The sequence below is a fragment of the Aulonocara sp. 'chitande type north' Nkhata Bay genome, linkage group LG13 (genome assembly GCF_057382095.1).
Source record: "Aulonocara sp. 'chitande type north' Nkhata Bay isolate Kocher_YH1m ecotype deep benthic linkage group LG13, A_spYH_male_GT1.1, whole genome shotgun sequence".
NCBI lineage: Eukaryota > Metazoa > Chordata > Actinopteri > Cichliformes > Cichlidae > Aulonocara > Aulonocara sp. 'chitande type north' Nkhata Bay.
The window spans coordinates 18,166,135-18,186,630 of NC_141356.1; the positions used below are offsets into that span (position 1 = coordinate 18,166,135).

Sequence of the window (20,496 nt, forward strand, 5' to 3'; positions counted from 1 at the left end):
CAAAGCAAAGAAGGGTGCTATTAGACACTGGTCAGTGAGAGTTTTATCTGTCAGTGTTTCAAAGCTCAGTTCTCACTGTTTTATTCTTGAAACTATTTGTTTTGTCAGCCACATTTAGGTCAAAAAACTTTTGCTTTCACATTTCCAAAGGTTTACTTTACATGTAACCATGGTAAGCTAACAGTACCAGATCCCAAAGGATGGGTAGGTAATATATTAGCCGTCAGTATTTGGATGTCACTTTATTTTGTAGCTGTCAGAATAAAGAAGTATTCTGTTTTTCACTGACATTGCATTTTTCGTAGAGAATCATTTCATTGATGAAACGTCCTTCGTCTCTTTAAACGGGAAGGCAAGAAATACTCATTTTTTCCCCCAGGAACATATTTGAATTTAATTTAGTGATTTTTTTTCAGAAGATGAAATGAAAGTGTTCTTCATATACTTACGGAGCACTGATTCTTTATAATGCCATCAAGCAATAACACCATGGGCAATTTTCAAATGCAGAAGAAGAGACAACCAGGCTTCAAATTAACTGTAGCAAATCAACACAATCTACACCACAGTACTGAAGATTTAATTAGATGTGTGTGATGCACTTCATCTTCACATGTGTCATCAGATAATAGTCAAAATGAAAAATTAATAGCTGACAATACTTAAGAAGGTATTTGTGCGTGTTTCATAACAACAGTTTAGCATGGCAAAATGTCATTCTGTAATACAGATTTGAGGTACACATTACTCATGAACACTCTTCACGCACATACCTTAGCACCTTATCTTTTCCACCATGTGTTTGGATGAGGACAGCTTAATTATGTTTTTACTAGCTGACTCTTCTCACAGATATGTCGGATATGCTTTAGTTATAACTGTTAAGATTTTTATACGACACTAAGGAAGGCATTTTTTCTTCTGCAAAACTTGGTAGTAAGACATTGGTGCGATATGGGAATAAGAAACTGCTACAACAACAAAGTCTAACAGGGCAAATCAAGCAATTTAAGGAGGTTCCAAAAAGGAAAGGTCAGGCACATTAAAACTAATTTATTTGAACTGAAGATAAGAAAACTGTTCATTGTCCTGTCCTCACTCTTGTGTTCATTGCAAAAAACTGTACATGCCAAAGCATAGCAAAGAATAGTAGGTAGTAATGTGTGTCTTACCCTTTCTGACATTTTATTCAGTGCATTCCCCAGATTTCAGTAAATGACTAGTTAAATGCAATAGACAGTTATATGCTTTATACAAAAAATGTCTGTGGAAAATGAACCCTGGTGATAACGGCTGTGGCAACAGTGACAGCATCATACCTTGGAAGGAAGTGGACGATCACCCTCGGTCTCAATGATCATGCCACGCTGCTTGCCAGTGCGGTAGCGCTTGTACACATACTTGTAAAACAGCAGGCGGCGATCGGCTATCCAGGCGAACACCACACAAATGGGGAAGAAGAGGAAAGTGAGCAGCCCCTCCCACACCTGCACAACGCCAGGTGAGATCACTGACAGAATCAGGTAGAGCCAAATGTAGGCAAAAATACTCCAGGTGGCCGTGACAAAGAACACACGGAGGTGCTTGACCTTCCTCGTCTCGCCATCAGGAACGACATACACACAAATACCGATGATGACAAACATGTTGAATGCTGCAGAACCCACAATAGTGGAGGGTCCCAGTGTGCCAGCCTCAAACCCATGACCAATAATTTCTATAATGGACAGGAGGATTTCAGGTGCTGAAGAGCCCAAAGCCATGAGGGTAAGGTTGGAGACCGTTTCATTCCAGATCCGGACAGTAGTGGTGGTGGTTTCTCCATTGGGTTTCTTAATGGTGATCTCCTTTTCCTGTGATGTTATAACCTCTATTGATGCCATAAAGCGGTCTGCGATGATGGACACACCCAGGAACATGTAGACCAAAGCCACAAAGTAAACAGTTGCACGAGCGACCTTGTCTCCAAATGATGGGTTTTGGGGCTCCCAAATAGGCAGAATCACCCCATGTGAACACTGCTCAGGTTTACTGCATTCAGTTTTATTGGTGGACACAGCTGAAACAGAGCCACCCAGGCTTGCTTCAGGGGGTGCCCCGGCCAATGAGGGATGGAGATTAAGGAAGAGGATCACCGTAACAACTGTTAACCTCATGGTCGGGGACAGGCGGGAGGAGTGATCCCGACGGGCCATGTTGGTGTCAAGACCAGTACTCTGAGGTGTTAATGAGGATGTTGAACCTTCAGAGAGAAAACAACAGGAGAAAATACAAAGTATTATTAGAAATAAGACAAATGAATGTTGTTGAAAACAGGAACCAGTGGGGAATTCTAACATTTAAATCTCCTTTAACATGATTTTTATAATGTAGTGATTTTCACAGGAAAATATTTGTTTACTTCAATTTACTTACATTAAATGATGCTGCCTGCAAGGTGCCAATATCATGAAATATTATGATAGAATGTTGTACAAGAGCACGTCAGCATTGATAAAGTACATGATAATAGGGCTGGGCGATATGACCCAAAATTCATATCTCGATATTTTTTAGCTGGATGGCGATATAAGATGTATATCTCGATATATTTTTTTAAAGCCATAAGTTAAGAACAAAAAGAGAGTTCTTAGTCACACTGTGTCCCAGATGTCACACGGGCACTTTTATTTACATACAGCGTAGATGTACATGAAGAAATTACTCAAAAATAAATTATCAGCATTTATTAAATAATCATGGTCCATAAATAAAAGAAAACAATGTTGTTTTTGTGCATAACAAAAAGCTCACAATTGTGCAGTCAAAATGTAAACTAAGACGCTGAGCATAATAACAAAGAGACAGATTTCACAGCTGCACCACGTCTCTGAACAGGTGCCATTTGTGGTCCTTATACACACACAGTACGTATCGATCCGCGAGGCTCCTCCCCGGTAGCCGTAATTTTCCGAAAATCCATCAAGCGGTGCAGCTCCGTAGCTTAGCAAAGTCATATTAAAACATTTTTTGACAGATTGCTGAGCGCTGTGTACCACATAAAATCGGTTCGCGGTCAGTAAGCACAACCAGAATTCATACATAAGGCGCACTGTCGATTTTTGAGAAAATGAAAGGATTTGTCGTTAGCGCGGTTAGCTCGTTAGTGCGGTTAGCTCGCTAACACGTTGACGCCGTCCAGCCCCACGCACGGGGCGATCCGCGGTAACTCGCTAACGGAGATTTTCCGCTTTCATCTTGTCATGCAGGTGAAGCTATGGGGGAGGGGGAGTTGTGTTCAGTGAAGGAGAGGCGAGGCCGAGTAACGTTGCGTAGAGACAAAAGTGGACGAAAGAGAGGCAAACCTGCGGCTCCACAAGTATAATTATAACGTAACATAGACTATATCGATATAAACGATATTGTCCCATCTTATATCTCGTATGAAAATAAATTGATATTTTTAAAAAACTCGATATATCGCCCAGCCCTACATGATAAGTTGGGAGGTGTGTGACTAAAACCAAATAGCTCAGTTCACATGAATGCCTTAGGACCTTGTAAACACAACACCACAGAGATTAGCAGACATGTTTCAGGGCAGATGTTTGCGTAGTTGTTTAAGGACACCAAGTTTGAATAATCACACCAAAGATAAACTTGAGCTCCTGAGCTCAGCACTTTGGCTTTTCAAGGAGCATCTTCTGAAACTTCCCTGCAGCGGTCCTGTAGCAATAATACTCTGCTCTACCTAATATGACACTGCTGGCAGTGGCCTTTATGAAAACAGTCTACTTCTCTCAGCAACAGTAACTTGTGAATAAGGTGGCTTTATTAGGACATCTTTTAAATATCACACACCCATAAGATGCCCACAGAGCTTCATCAATCTCCCCCGGTGAACCTTTCAGAGAAAAGGTGTAGCATTCTGAGTAATTATTTCAGATTGTATTTTTCAATGCCTGATTTGGGCTTATTGTTTCCAAAACACACTTTAGCATTGAGATGTGGGTAGTTCACAAATTAATCGTGTGCTTATTTGTGTTTTAAGTGTAGGCATTCACACAGACTAATCACTTTTGTCATAAAAAGCCCATGTAGTGACATTTAATGACAGGTACCAAAGAAAATGGGGGGGACATGCAAACTAGGGCTGCCACAAACGATTATTTTGATAATAGACTAGTCACCGATTATTTTTGCACCAGCATGCATCTGCTCTTATATAACTATCATTAGCTTACAGCTTTAAGTGTTTAAGGTATGTGCTAACTAAAAGTAAAGACAAGATGATAGTTAATTAAATGTTAATGACATTTGCAGATCGTTTCGGTGGAGTTTAATAAACTCAGCCGTCTGCTCCTTGCTATCTAAAATATAACAGTATATTCTTGAGCATCTCACAGTTCTGATAATCAGTTGTCTGCTTGAAGTTTATTCAGCTGTGTAAAAACTATAACTTTAATCTCAGCCAAACCGATTTACTCAGAAACAAATTAAATACTGAAAAAAGCCAAACAATAACATTTTTAAGTTATCTAAGTGACTTATATATGTTTAACCTGAGTGGCGAAAGACGGCTTGGGTTTGAAAACGATTTGCCAGGAGTCCAGTGTTCTTACCGGTTCTAGTGAGCCTTGCCCCCGGCTAGCGGCTCTGACGTCTCCAAAAACGTCAGAGCGCTTTTGCAAATATGTGGTGTCTTGATAAACTGAGCAGATATTTGAGGTTTACACAGCTACATTCTCGCCTGAAAATATGTTAAACTTTATTTTGTGACCCAAAAAGAATAATAAGAGTAATATTAAAACTAACTAGCTGCCGCCATCGTTGACAACTATTCTGGGCCGCTATGAATTCTGGGACACAACTTCGGGGTTTAACCAGCTGGCATCCTTGTAGTGCTGCCTTCTTCTGTTTCAGTCCGTTATTACACTCTTAAATCATACTACTCATTCCTGTGTCTTTTGGGATCTTACAAAGCTTCAAACAACATGTCGACTATTAAATTAGTCGTCTACGATTTTAATAGTCGACGTAATCGTGACTAGTGGACTAATGGCAGCCCTAATGCAAACTGATACAACTTAGTCCTAACATCAGACTCGTATCCGAGAACTAAATTCTTGCTCCAAGGTAAACAACATAATTGGAAATCTGGCATTGCAACACCTGAAATGTATCATCATAAATACAAATCACTGAAAAATAACATGGATATTTTTCATAAGGCCGCTCATTTTTTATGGGAATTAATCAAACATATTGGAGCATTGGGACTCTGCTCTATAACATGATGAGTCTATTAGTGGACTCAAGGCAATTCTCTGGCATGTTTCTATCTTGGTGGCCTTGGAGTCTTTGCCTCATCTGTTTCTGTATTGCATGCACTTTTGTATGCAACAATGTGATGGTCAGACAGCAGAGCAGTAGGCAAAATATTAGAAAGTACTTTATCTGAATGAAAGGAGGAACAGAAAATATTAAATTGCTCCAAGTGAAAGGATAAACTTAGAATTGCAATGTTCATGTGAGTTGTAAAAAAGTGCAGTTACACTGTAGTTTGTAAATACTGCACAGCTTAAATTCGAGTCTCCTGAATTAGTGAAACCTCATTTCATCAAAATTTGCATTACTATAAAAGGTGCTGGGTTGCGGATGGTTATATAATTTAGTTTAAACTTCAGGAGAAGAACACATATCCACTCCTGGACCATTCCACAGAATTAAAGCCACACAGATTTTGCACGTTTGTATCTATACTTTGAATGCCTCTATGTCTAAATACAATGAAAAGAATCTTGAAAAAAAATCCATATTTTCACAGAAATTTTTTTTTAAATGTTCTTTGCCTTTTGCTATAGCACAAAAGTGCTATAGCAAAAGTCGTCATGACTGAACCATAAAATGTGCTTGATTAAAATTAAAGGTGGCCTGTTGTGCTCATTTCCAGCTTGGTGTTACTCCCAGTTATAAATAGACTTTTTATGTGATTCTTGCCTCGGTGATGCCCCACAATTCATTCAGTTTCTGAAAAATTAGATTAAATTAAATTGTCTTCTGACTGGCTGCAGTTCACAACATACAGCACAGCTTGAGAGATCTGAGTTTGCCAAATGCATCGACCATGCTGAAACAGAACAAGTGTAGCAAATTAAAACTAATTTACACAAAACAGCAGTGTAAATTAATTTTACCACTTTTTAATTGTTTAAGAAAAGCAATAAAGCAATGATAAAAGAGGTAATCCATTGAATTAAAGAGCAATAACCAGAATTAAGAGACAAAACAAAGCTCAGATCAGAACCTTTTTCAAACAACCTTTTTTCTTTTTAACTATTCACCCACAAGTGGAGCATGCAACACCTCCAACCTCTCAGTGACCACTCTCCATTGCAAGCTGATTGCGGAGGTTGCCTGCAGGTAGGCAACCTGTCTCCAAACAAACATGGTCTGACTCAGACAGTCAGGTAATGTTCTCCATCTAGCACCTTTATCCATTTGCAGTTAATATAGCGTGGTGCAGCAGCTACGTCAGGAGGGATTTCAGAAAACCTTGTCCAGGTATGAGGTTCTGGCTGGTTTCTGAATGTAGTTATTGTGAATTTCTGTTTAATGTTAATTTTTCTGCACATTAACAGCAACAGTCTTGTGATTCTTGCCACTTTATCATAGATAATCACAGTAATATCACAAACAGACTGTATGTAATTGTTCATTTGATCCCATTCAATCACAAACTGATAGCAGACTGACTCTGTCTTACTGTTGTTTTATCAGTGTCTTGACGCACCAAAGTCTCCTTGAAAATGGCAAGTGACTGCAAGCAGTAAAAGCCCTGGATCTCATCTTTGAAGCAATGATTTAAAGGGTAATGAGATCGCATTGCATACATACAAATTCATTGCATACTGTCGCAATAATTTTGATTATGCTGCAGTTAGGAACCACTGTTTTTCCTATGTGACAATAGCTGTACACAGCACAATTTTGCCAAGCTACTACAATAACTATTATGAATATAAATATATTTTTTCAACATGAATAAAATTTTCTGTCCTATTAAGCCAAGAATCCATTCTGACGCTGTTCATAGCTAAACACACAATAAAAGTTCCTTCAAGAATCTATTGAGAATATAATACAGTATACAGTATGGAGAGTATTTGTGTGTGTGTGTGTCTCGCTTAATGGTGTTGAAGATGTTTGCTGGCTAAATCTGTAACTTTGTAATGTAAAATCCACCAGTGGTGAATTTAAATATTTGGGTTAAATGGACCAAATGTTTAACTGCTGCCCCGATGTTTACTGAGTGGGCTCTGCTGTGGTGTAAGAGCTTTGTGCTCAGACATTAGGAAAATCAACTCTCAACAAAATTACATGTCTACTTAATTAAACTTCAATTTGCCAAGGTCATAAGAAACCATTTCCCCCTTGGTTAATGCTAGTCAGCAGCTCCTTGCCTTATATGGGCTTCTTGTGTGGTCACAAAAGCCTTTATGTTACTTTTCCAACTGATCAGTAATTCAGTGTGCTCTGGAATTTGGCTGTTTTCACTTAGAGATGTCATTTTTCTAAAAGGCAGATGGCTGAACATAACACCAAAAGCCAGTTCTTCTCCATTCAATAGAGTGTATGTTCTAAAGCTTCACGACACAATTGGAGGTTATAAAGGTCGCAAAATTTGTAGATATGGTCAAAAAGGACAAAAGAAAAATTACAACTGAACCTGGAACAGGGTAGGTTTGTAGAAATTCAGTAAACCATCCCTCTAAATTAGCCGTGAGTGGGAATTTTACTATGATTGATGTTGCTCAATTGGTGCAGGTACATTTTTATGTCAAACAGAAGCAGTATATTGCTACAAGTCTTTGCATGTTTCCAGTAGTAATGTCAGAAAAGGAAGGAAAATGTGGTTTGTTTTCCTGCTTAGCGAGGTAGAGCCATTCATTTATTATTGCCAATTAGCAATTGGACCTTTAACGTTCCCCTAAAACATACAGGGTATGTGGGAAAGTGACAAGAAGTGTCTGGGTTGAAAAAAAAAAGGTGACATGAAGGTGAACTTGTTAAATTAAAGGTTTTTATTAATGTTTTTATTACGAATGAAACTGAAACAGACGGACAAACGACTATCACCTTTAAAAGAAAGGAAACAACCAAACCCAGGAGTTAGTCACTAAACTGAAAAATAAGTAAAAAAAAAAAAAAAGGCTAAGTCAACAAAACACACACTCCTCTCCACAGAGCAGCAGTAAGCAGCCACCACACACAGCTCTCTAGCTGCAACCCAGCAAGGCTCTCTGGCACTAGAACTCACCTTTCTCTGACCTTAAGCACTCTCTTAATTGTAGAGTTATTTGCCACCATTTTTGTAACCTAAGGCAGGACACACCCAAACAAGGCCAAAATCACAGCAGGCCCTACTCCACAAGCACCACACTTGTTTATTTTGCGGGGCTTAAAAACATCACTGCAGCACGTTCATGGATAGAACTTGTTCAATGCTGTTCATATGGCTTATTTAGCCAGTCACAAATACACAACTGTGGCTGTCCTGATAACAAGTTTCACAGTTTTACTGCCGTTTACATGCATGCCGCCATCTTGGGTTGTGAAGTCAGGGTTGGTGAGGCTGCTCCAAAGTTTGTGTTCCAACTTTAGGGGGTGTTCCAGTTGAAAATTCCAACTGGGAACTAGGAAATTCAGCCCTCCAACTTAAAAAAACTGCTCTAGAAGTCCATAAGCACAGGAAAAAAACTACAAATGGCACAGCATAAGCTACTAATGGAAGGTCACAATTAGTGCCGTTATGCCTTTCTTATCTGTGATGTGGAGGAGAGCTCAGTCAGCTTTTGAAATACTTTGCTTTTGGTACTTTCTGGTACTTACTGGTCCACGGCAACTCACTTGCTTAAAAACCCACGGCCTTTATTGCTCACTATAGCAGTGGTTCCCAACCTTTTTTGTGCCACGGACCGGTTTATGCCCGACAATATTTTCATGGACCGGCCTTTAAGGTGTCACGGATAAATACAACAAAATAAAACCAGTACCGGTACCGAAAAAAAGAAGATTTATTCATAACACACGTGAAAAGACCCAGGAAAACCGAGTAAACGATAAAAACAATAACAAAATAACGCTGAAAACCGATAAAAACCCTGAAAACTATACATTTGACACCTGAGCCTCAACTCTCGCGGCCCGGTACCAAACGACTCACGGACCGGTATTGGTCCGAGGCCCGGGGGTTGGGGACCGCTGCACTATAGTGTTTTTCCTGTGTTTTTATCTGTTCAAATGATTCAGTTCATCTGTGCAATTTTGATGGGTCTGTGACCCCGAATAGGACAAACAGGAAAAAACATAAGGATGAATAAATTATTGCAGTGACAACAACACTGGAGCTGCCAGAGCCCTCTCACAAACAGAGGAAGGGTGAATTGTGTTAAACTGCACAAAATACAGCAGTTGCTGGCTGTTTTTAGATCGTTTGGTCATTTAAACTACTTCCAGGCTTTCTTCCTTTCCCCTTGGGGCTTGAGTCTCCTAGCTTTTACCATAAAACATAGTTAATAGTCTGCATTCTTAAAAAATAAAGCAGTAGATTATGTATATACTATCAGCTGCGCATGCCACAGTTCCTAATATAACACAGTTCATTGGCTAACCCTGGGTAAGCACTCCAGTTTCTGTTCCTTCCTCCATTTTTTCCATCTGGCTTGCTTAAAATTCATCCTCACGAACAGGAATCCTTGATAGACCTACCTTACACAGTTTTGGTTGCTTAACGCTTTATCAGAAGATTACACTTCAGATGACATAAGATAATCACCCACACTGTTTACAGTTCAGGGCTTGTTTCTTGCCTGCAAAATACATCCTGTAAGAACATCCTGTAACATTAATGGCCACTTGATAAAGGAAAAGATAATGACCTGGATCGTATCAGAGCCAAACTTTAGGGAACGTGTCTGTTGTTAGTGCTTGAGTGGCTTTGTGGCTGAACAGTGGCTGCTATTTTGGATTTTCTAATTGAAATATCAGGTTTCAGAATATCCGTCATGATTTTCCCTAGTGTTATGACCTCAAAAACTTGGCTCCATTTCAAGAAGAACACAGCAGACGAAAATCCAGCCTCAGAAAAAGACAACAGACACAGAAACTGGACCACTGAATCTTACTCCCCAGAGGCAACAGCAAAGACAGAAAGCGTAAAGTTAACGAAACGAAAACCATGTGCTGCAGCGAAACAAGCTGTTGCTTCTCTGGCCCAGAACTGTTATGTCTTGAGAGCCTTTGAAGATAGCACCCAAAGATGCCAAGAAGGCAGCTGATCAGACCAACAGGAAACAGAGCAAGGACAGAGAGAAGTCAGGAGGAATACATAAGACAAGACCTCACATTTTGCATAAACTTCTAATGTTTATCTGAAACTGAATCACATATTTTTGCAAATAACATAGTGGTAAAATAATTGAAAATTATTTTAAATTAAAAATGAAATGCTGTGCTTGAGAATGCAGTGAGTGAAGGTAACAGCCTCAGCGTGCTGCTCTCAGCCTATCTGCGATGCATTTTCCTCACTATGGGACAGGCAGCGATAATGAAATATTTAAACCAGTGAGTGAAAGCGAGACAAAGAAATGTGGTAAAGTAAATAAGAATGGGAGCACAAGAGATGTAAGAAGAAAGGGACTGAAGGAGAGGAGTGTAATGTGGAAAACAGTACCATAAGGAGAATCAGAGACAGGCAGATGAAAAGAAAAAATACAAGGTAGCAAACAGGAGGCTAATCTAACATAATCTCACCTCTTCAAATGAAATAAAACCACAGGGATATTCCACTGAATGTGAGTGCAAGCACAGGCCAAAATAGACACACACACACACACACACACACTATCGCCTGGAAACAACTGAAGATTAATGGTCTGCATTTACCATCATTAGAATGATGTTGAGCCTTTTTATCTGGATCTCTCTAACAGCCAGTCCCCCGACAAAGACGTCCTGTCATATTATTACACTTGTAGAGGTGGAAATGATCAGACTGCCACTGCAGTACACTGGGTTATTTCCTACTTTTACGTCTGACCAATGACTATCTGAATACCTGGGTTGTGATAAAAGACATGAATGTGTGGGAGGGCAATGATGAAGAAACAGGAGTTGTGCAAGACCAAAAAAAAGAACTAAATTGTTAAAGGCTGAAACAAATTACCAAATGATTCCCCTTATTTACAGTTCCCTACTCATTCAAGAGATGGGAAATGATATAAGGCACATAATTATCTTCAACTTTGCCATCTTTAACCCTTTCTATGTTTATGGTATAATCCACATAAGGAAGCACGTGGGTAAAAATATCCTGCATTATGTACATTTTGCTAAAGAGATGACATCTTCCCCTTTCTTCAATAGGTTCAAATTTCACAAGAATTCTGTGGTTTTATCTTATGTGGTTATATAGTTTATGTCATCGGGCTTCCTAAAAATTAAGCAATTTTCTAGGAACATGCAGTAACAATGTTACACGCCACCAGCAGCCAATTAAATCTTCACAATAGCTTCATGTATTTTGTAATCTGAAATAGTGAAACATTGAAAAAAGTATTTTTGACAGTGCCCTTCCACCAGTCATGAGGTGACATCATATTGTGTAACCAAAAAAATAATTTCACAGTAGGTTTCTTCAGCTCTATGGAGCATTTTAGCGACTTCCAGCTCTGTTTTTGTTTTATTGCCTGTGACTGTGCCACTTTAGACCTCTTGCAGTACTGTCAAAAACCTGTTTGTTTGTTTTTTATCACAGGGAGGATGATATTATCAAGAAAATAAACACTAATAAAACCACTGCACACAAACTGCTGACAGACAATGTTTGTGACTAGCTTAGGGATCATAAAGAAGCATCTAGCAGCTTAAGAGTTACATTCCCTTGAGGAGCTGGACACAAGCTATTGTTTGTGTCAGTTGCTGTTATTTAACCTGCAGACACTACTTGGGTGCAATTGCTCAGTAAATAAAGGGAAGTTGAAGCTGATAATGAATACTGGACTTAGCATTTCCTTTCTAGTTAACAGTCACCACATGTAAATAATTAGATACGTCAGTGCACCAGTTCTCTTCTGAACAGCAATCAACAAACTATATAGCTTTATTTTTTAAGTGTCTAGTTTTGTCTTGTTTAAGCCAAGAGTTCCAAATATGAAAATGTTCTACGCCAAACATCTTATAAAAAGTCAAATGTTTTTCTTTGACACAATGCATGTAAACATAAACATATTTGGACCTATTTCACCGACACTTGTCTAATACTCAGTATTCAAATCAACTAATGACTCCAGAAAGCTTCCATTTCCTGTAAACGCTATTCACTCAAAAATAAAGGTACAATGGCCATTGGCTTTGTTGACTAAGACTAAACACATAGCACTTACAGAAATGAAGCCTATGCATAAGTTAGATAAGGAAGATCTGTCGCCACACATCTCTGCTTCCCTGATTTTTGCAGCTAATCTAAGCTTTACACCATTTCCAGTTTCCCATGCTGTCAAGCTGATTGTGACAACACTGATCAAGTCCAAACATCTTGCAGATGCCTTCATGCAACCAACCTCCTCCCTATTACTCAGCCTCCATTCAAGCCTGTGTCGTCATCTCCACTACCAGCATCTAAACTCCCGGGGGTCCTGCCCTAATCTCTATCACTGCTGGGATTAAATTCTGGTGTGATGGGCCAGCTGAGTCTAACCACTAAATATCTAAAACTGAATTTGAACATCAATAAATCATGTTCATTTCCTTCTAATGATCTTATTGAACTGAGTATTGCTTTTTTAACTTTCACAGTTTAGCACACTTTTAAAGGAATTAAAGAGTCTAGCATTTCTATAACAAAAACAACCGTTAGTGTATAAGTAATGATCTTTACAAAGCCTTTAATAAATTTTCTATCCACCATTACTATTTTAGTATTTGTATTTGACTTTACTGATATATACTCATGGATGGCACATAGAACACAAGGAGGAGCAACTCAGTGCATTTAAGTATATCAGGACAACCCATTCAAGTTGGGGAAGAACGATGACTTAAGTGAATCTGAACATGCCATGGTTGCTGATGTGAGACAGGTTCTCTAGAGTTTAGAGAGAATGCTTGAAATAAGAAGAAAATATCCAGTGAGTGGCAGTTCTCTGGGTGAAAATGCTTTGTTGATGTCAGAGGTCAGAGGAGACTGGCTATGCTGCTTCAAGCTAATAGGAAGGCGGCAATAACCACTCATTACAACCAAGGCATGCAGAAGGGCATCTCTGAACTCACAGCAGCAGAAGACCTCACCAGGTGTTTCTCCTGTCAGCTAAGAACAGCCTAATCAAAAGTGAACAATAGAAGACTGGAAAAGTGTTGCCTGTTTTGATGAGCGTCTGATTTCTGTGCTGATCGTAGGGTCAGAATATGCCATAAACAATACAAAAACATGAATCCATACTGCCTTTTCTGGTTCACACTGCTGCTGCTGCTGCTGGGGGATTTTTTAACACACTTTGGCCCTCTTACTATCAATAGAGCATCATTTAACCGCCATAGCCTACATGTGTATAGTTGCTGACTATGCCCATCTTCTGATGGCTGCTTCCAGCAGGATAACGAACATTGTCACAAAGGTCAAGTCATCTCAAACTGGTTTCTTGAACATGGTGATGACTTCACTGTACTCAAATGACCTCTATTGTCACCTGATCTCAATCCAAAGACAGCACTTTTGGGATGTGGGAGATTCTCATCACAAACTGGCAGTAACCATGTCATGTTATCATGTTAATATGGTCCAAAATCTCCCAGGATCTCGTTGAATCTATACCAGCATTATTTTATAGCAATACACCCACAAATTAAACTAAGGATTCCCACTAATCAGCATAATTAATTACTAAAAATAATGATAAATCTCAGTGACTGCACCAAACTGCACACTGATTTCTAATAGATAGACCCTGTCTCTGAGCTCATCTTGAATGTTGAGTGTTGAACTGACTGTATTAGCATAAACACCTTGACAAAAAATGTGGCAAAACAGTGAAAAAGGAGCATTTACTTTACAAGGGAATGTCTGAGATGTAGCAAAATTTACTGTTTTTCTCATGATTTTCTCATCACCTAATTTGTTCTTGTTTACTTTAAACTATAGTGAACAGGGTCTCTTTTGCTGAAAGAAGCAGAACAGCTTAGGGATGTGTGGGGAAAAAAGATGAATGGAAATATTTTTTTCAAATGATGTCATTCTTGAAAAAAAGTCATTTTGACCTAATGTTAGCATAACCTAACAATCATAGAGGAAAACAAAGCCTTAAACTGAACTATTACTATTAGGATTAAAACAAAAATTCCCGTCCTTTAATGAAAAAAAAAAAATTCATATCCGACGTGGAATTTTTTTCAGTACACTCATGGCATTAATAATACAGAATTATTACATTTACATCAGATACAGTTAAACGTCTAGTCACAGACTCAGCTTCCTCTCAGACACTGAGCACTGACTTAGCTTTAGCTGTCACCTACAAGTGTGGAAGTTGCGTGCATGTGTGGTACATTCTCACACAACCAGGTTAAGAACAAGCCTAATGTACACCCACTGAGAGGCGACCTGAATCTGGTGTCTGATATGGGAAAAGTTCCAATTTTATTATTGGAAAATGGGTCTGTTACCGAAAATCTTAAACTGTTTTGTCTTAATACCTACTCTGGATTAACACCACTGCAGCAGGACGAGTTCTTTAAAAATAAATAAATAAATGCAGCACTGCTAGGAGTTAAATAAAGCTGTAAAGGCTGACTGACATTCTTTTTTTATTGTTAAAAATAAATATTTTATATCATCCACACTGAACGAGCTCCAGTTCCTCTGTGTCATGACCATTAAAGCCCCGACTCATGTAAGGTGAAAGCGAAATGCCTAGAAAGCCTACATGATACCCGCCTGATTTGCCAAGTAATCCTCAACAGATGAGACACTTGGAGTGTCACACGGGGGCAATAATTACTTTACGGTATAGGTTTACATTAACTAATATGTGAAGCTCTGCTACCGTTTGGTTTAAAAACCTTTGCCAAAAGCAGACAGAAAATTAAACAAAAATTAAGCCAGTTTTCCCCTCTGTGTCTTTAAATCCAACTTGTTAGTAAAAAAGTACTAAATCAGAAGCCCACTGAAACTCAAACACCGGGTCCACGCGCAGGTTTTCCCCGAAACCTGCTCTCCACTGATGCACAAAGGCACTCCATCACCTCCGAATTGCACTGCTTGGCGCACAGGACATGGAACCTGCAGAATTGCTCAAATGTGTCTTTCAATGCGCATTCACTCTTTACAAGGATTACCATACAGAGCAGGGAAATTTAGCTTTGGTTGCGAATGTTTGTCACCCAACTTCCACATTGAACGCCTATAAAAAGGTGAGAGCATGGCTGTCTGAACGTGCTCTGCATCCGTAATGACTCCTCTATAAATAAGTGGGGCAGGCGGCTAGAGGAGTGGAGAGCGTGGAAGGAGCGTGGATGTGTAGAGCAAATAAAGAAAAAAAAAAAGAAATACACCCCATGAAACCATGCTGTCTGTTCACTTTGGCGAAAAAACATTGATAAGCACCTCCCATCGTACTCGGTTCTTTCTAAGCCCAAGCTTCAATCTATGTACATTCCCAAATCACAGTGGAAGAAAGGCGCAGTGTGGAAAGCTCGGTGGGGGAGAATGGGAGTGAGGGAACATCGTTTCCACACTGCATCCAAACCCTTCCAACGCATGGTGCTTTCAGTCTTCAGTCGGAGCTCCACGAGACGAAAGGGTCCGCTTTCCATCCCATTCACTTTACCTCCCTGTGTAAAACTTGCTTTTACCAGACAAAGCCGCAAAATGTATGCAAAGCTGCCCACCTCGCTATTAATGTCATTATCCGTAATGAAGCACACCCAGAAAACTGCAGAGTGCCTACCTTTTATTCCCTTGAGTGGCCACGATCCGGAGAAGTCCGTAGTAAAAGCTGCACTGTAGCTCTACTAATAATATTAGTAGAACAAGGAGTAAGAGGAGGAGTAGTAGTAGTAGTAGAGGTAAGCCAGTGGTGGGGAATGGTAATGGAGACGCAGGGAGCTCTTATATGCCAGCCAAGACGGCGTATCCACCGATCGAGACGCACGAAAGGAGGGAAGAGTCTGGATTCCCATGCAGCGCCTGGTTATTTGTTGCTGTTATCTTCGTTTGTTGCCTACTCCTCGTTTCCATGTAGTTCGACCCGGCTGACCTGTATGATCGGATGACCGGAGCGGTGCTTCATTAGCATGCCCGCATTTGTTGGGACAAGGCTCGCAGCAGATCGGACTTCTTCCTCATTCTTCCCTTCCCGTCCCCCCCCCCCCAAGCGCGAGTAAGAGAGCGAGAGTGTATGAGACTGAGAGTGTGCCTGTGTGTGTGTGTGCGTGTGTGTGTATGTGTGTCAGCGTGTGAGCAGGTCTCTCTTTCGCCTGTTCCCTCACAAACCGACTGAGGATCAGCTCAGCCTCTGTCTCTCTCTCCCTTCTTCTCTCTCTCTCTCCCTCCCTCTCTCTCCCTCTCTCTCTCTCTCTCAGCATGTGTGTTTATAGGTCCATACACACTGTGTGTTTCTCTCTCGGATACTCTGCCCCCCTCCGTTACTGGCATATTCGCTTACAGGAATGTCCATTTGAAAATAGTCCAAAAACATGTCACGCTGTTATGATAATCCATGTCTTAATTTTCTTTCTTAAGAGAGGTTTATCATTATTATTGGATCACATGCACAAGAACAAAGTATCATGTAGGTGTAGCAACCAGTTTCTTGACCATTCCCTCCCTGAGGCTTGAAGCTTTTGTCCCCTTATCCCAGGACTCTCCATTTAATCCCCAGCGTCTCCTCATCTCACCTTGCTCAGCCCTTAAAATGTCCTGTGCAAAGATTTTCTTTTATGTTGTAGTTGGAAAAGACAGTGCGTATAGGAGTGTTGCAAGGGGGAGAGGTCATAATGGAAACCAGGGGTGACTTGGACGCAGCTAACAACATCTTTTACAACAGACTAACATTCACATGCAGGAGTCGACTATGAGAACACCGAAAAGCAATTGTTTTAATGTCAGAACTTAGTAGTTACATATGAATGCAAAAGTTTATTTTAATATAGAGAGGTATCTGCCCAAGAAGTGCTCTGAAAGTGATCCCAAAAGAGGATAGAATCAGTGTCACGTGACACCTTTTAGAAGACCTGCATGGTGAGAAGCCTTGTAGGATGTTGGGCTGTTTGTAAAAGATCCAGGGATGGTTTGCTCAGGCAAAGGAATAACGAGTTACAATAATGAGTCTTTCAATCAGGATGTCTTGATCAGCTGTGCCAAAGGAAGAAGAAATATTCAACTGCACAACAACTGAATACATGGATTTGAGCTACAAATCAAATGTATGAGCAAGATGGGTGTTGAAACAGTGTTTTGTGAAAGAAAAGACCGCGTTCCAGCAACAGAAACCTCCATAGATGTAGAAACCACAGGACTACAGTTTTTCAAAAGATTAGTCTTCAGTAATAGAGTATCCATTTTTTTTTGTTTTATACAAGAAAACATGATTTGTTGGCACTCTAAGGCCAGTCATACGCTTCATGAAAACAGTTTGGTCCATCAGTCAGTACACGGTTCTGCACTGCAAACCATTCAATATGATCATCACTTAACTGGAAGGCGGTCAAAGATACCGATTTTAACAACAAGGAAATAAACAGATTCGAGGAATTGACTGCTAATGCACAAAGGTCAGATTCTGCTGTCAGGTAACATGATTCATTTTGTATTTATTCATATGAATCTTTTCATTAGAAGTAGCAGTGATTAAAGGAGTGATTCCCTTTATGATTACTGGTTAATTGGAATTTTACTTCATGCCATTCCCCTACTTCTCCCAGCCATGTGATGGGAAGATGACATCATTTTTCTCTCTGAGTTAGCATCTTATGCAATAATCATAAGGTTGCCGCATACAGCTAATAAGTTGATCCAAAAATCTTGTCTAACCTGTCAGTCCTATCAGATGAAGAAGGCGAGCACAGTATATTAATTTATGTGAAAACAGATAATCCTAATCCAGTTTTAGGTTAAGTGCCCTGTCACAGGGGGGAAATCTGAAGTAAAGCAAAAAATCACCAAGAGTATGTGAATTTAGACATCTAGTACACATCTGCATGTGTAAAAACAAGAATTTATACCTTCAAAAACAGACTTTTGAAGAGAGACCTGAACAAACAAATAAAGGCAACTTGGGTATAACACTTCAAAAGGCAGGATCAGCAACCATGGGGTATAGATTTGGATAGATGCAGACTGCAGCAGACAAAAGGGCTCTGAAAGGGACACTAAAACAAGTGACAGATACTAGCTTGATGGGAAAATATAGAATCAAGCAGTGAAACCGAATAGACAAGCTCTTGCTATGACTAAATCTTTTTCCTTTCTCATTCTGAGAAAGAGAAAGATTCAGACTCAGATAGAGTCAACACGAGAATCGACAACAGAATGGAAGCTGGGAAGTAATTTAAAGAGGAGCAGAAGCAAAGCTAATAGGCCAGAGGGACGTTTTCCCAACTCAGAGGCAGAGGGCAAAGCAAGTGTCACAGGTCTTATAAGAGAAACAGCTGGAGAGTCAGGAAGCAGAAAAACAGATAAGGTGGTTTACTGAGGAAGTGAATGGTTGGGTAATGAGGTTAGAGGAGTACAATCGGGAAACAAGAGTTGTCAGATGGGATGAATAATGGGCTGCATGATGAGTGTCAAAGAAATCGCAAAGAAGACTCCTGGATTAACCCATAGGTGGTATTAGGTGAAATCCCTGGAGATGATGAGCCATGAGCCCATAAATTCTGCCTGGTGATGCAGCCAGCTCACCAGCTGATTTACTACAGGCTTGGCAGGGTGATGCTATAGAGCAGAGAAAGGCATGGGTATCTGAAATGAGGTTTTTAAGGTTCGGGAAAGAGGATTTTGTTAACTTTGAAGATCACACTAACAGATGTACTAAATGGAAATTCAAACTGTTCAATTAATCGTTTCAGGTCAGTGCATTTGTTTTTACATTTATTTCTTCCAAATTATTTTTAAAAGGTGTTAATGAGGAAAAGCTGAATAGAACGCCCATAGACTGCATGTGCTCCATTGACACAGGAAGGTAAGAGCTTGAGCCTGTTCATTCATAATTCAGAGGTGTTGCAGCCCTGTGTGCCTCCTCAGAGCACAGAAATTCTCACAACTGTCAATCAAACAATCCTGCTAAAATTGCAGGAGCACAGCAAGCATATGCAGGGGACATAGGTTAAATTAGCCATTTAGCAGACTGGGATCATTCACAGTTATGCTGATTAACGTGCATTGTCTCTGAGGCAAAAAGCTCAAGGCAAGAAACATTACTCCACTATCTCCAACTCCTTACAAACAGTAGCAACCTGAAAAACCTAATGTGTTGCAGAAAGAAAGGGAGAAATATGCTGTGAAATGTGCAATAGGCAGTGTGGTTGCAAACGGAATGCAGCCGTTTAGCACATTTCACTCAGACCGGTTTGTGACAAACTATTCCTATGGGCATAAATGCCACTATAGGCATATGAGCAAGAAAAATGAATGTGGTCCTTAGTTTAACTTCATGTCCCACTAATCTCAAGTAGAAAGGAGAAATTAGAAATACATTTAAAGTCTAAATACATGGTTACTGCTACAATAATTTCATGCATGCAAACTCTGGCTCGGTGTCTCTTTTATAACTGCTCTGCTTATCATACTCTGTTGAATCATGTAGAATATGATCTGCTATACTTTGTTGATTTACAACAACAGGATCAATAACATTAATATCAGAGAAATTCAAAAGATACCTTTGAATATAGTTGTTGACCTTTTTGTACCACTAAAATAAAAATATATGTACACAATTCTAAACTGTTAAAATGAATTGCCAAATTCTTCAAATAAGTACTTCCTATTTAGCCACAATCTACTTTCTTATGGAGAAATTATGACTCATCAGTAGGGATGGGTACCAGTATCCGGTGCCATTATAGCACCGGTTCTGACATAAACAGTAGTAGCCAGACCGAAAAGCAGCGCACATTTCGGTGCTTTTTTTTCCTGAGATGTCATACACTTTAGATTCTAGCCAATCATTTTACCTTTCCAAGGATAGTAGGCGGGCCCAGGTACGTACGTTCTTTTAGAGCAGAGCTACAGATTAAAAATGCCCAAGGCGAAGCGGTCAAAAGTCTGGCTGTATTTCACAGCAAAAGATGCAAACTCAGCAGCCTGCAACAAGTGCTTTAAGGTGATACTGTGCAAAGGAGGTAACTCCTCGAATCTGATGGAACACCTGGCAACGCATGGCGTTTTTTTAAAAGCCGAGAAATGCACGTATTTGATAGCTTGCTGCGAGACCTCACACCGAGCACATCTACTGCGGGTGG

The 20,496-nt window shown here is 39.9% G+C and overlaps 1 protein-coding gene across 4 annotated transcripts in view; it reads right to left on the reverse strand.

The window, feature by feature from the left end:
• Positions 1 to 16,380, reverse strand: part of slc8a1b (solute carrier family 8 member 1b) — a 147,281-nt gene extending 130,901 nt beyond the window's left edge. For all 4 annotated transcript variants that reach the window (XM_086258953.1, XM_086258954.1, XM_086258952.1 and 1 more), the window contains exons 1-2: positions 15,984 to 16,380; positions 1,320 to 2,242 (exon numbers count right to left, since the gene is read on the reverse strand). In XM_086258953.1, the coding sequence (XP_086115079.1) occupies positions 1,320 to 2,195 (876 nt within the window). In that variant the 5' untranslated portion in view covers positions 2,196 to 2,242; positions 15,984 to 16,380. The remainder of the gene's footprint in view (positions 1 to 1,319; positions 2,243 to 15,983) is intronic.
• Between the last annotated feature and the right edge of the window lie 4,116 nt (positions 16,381 to 20,496).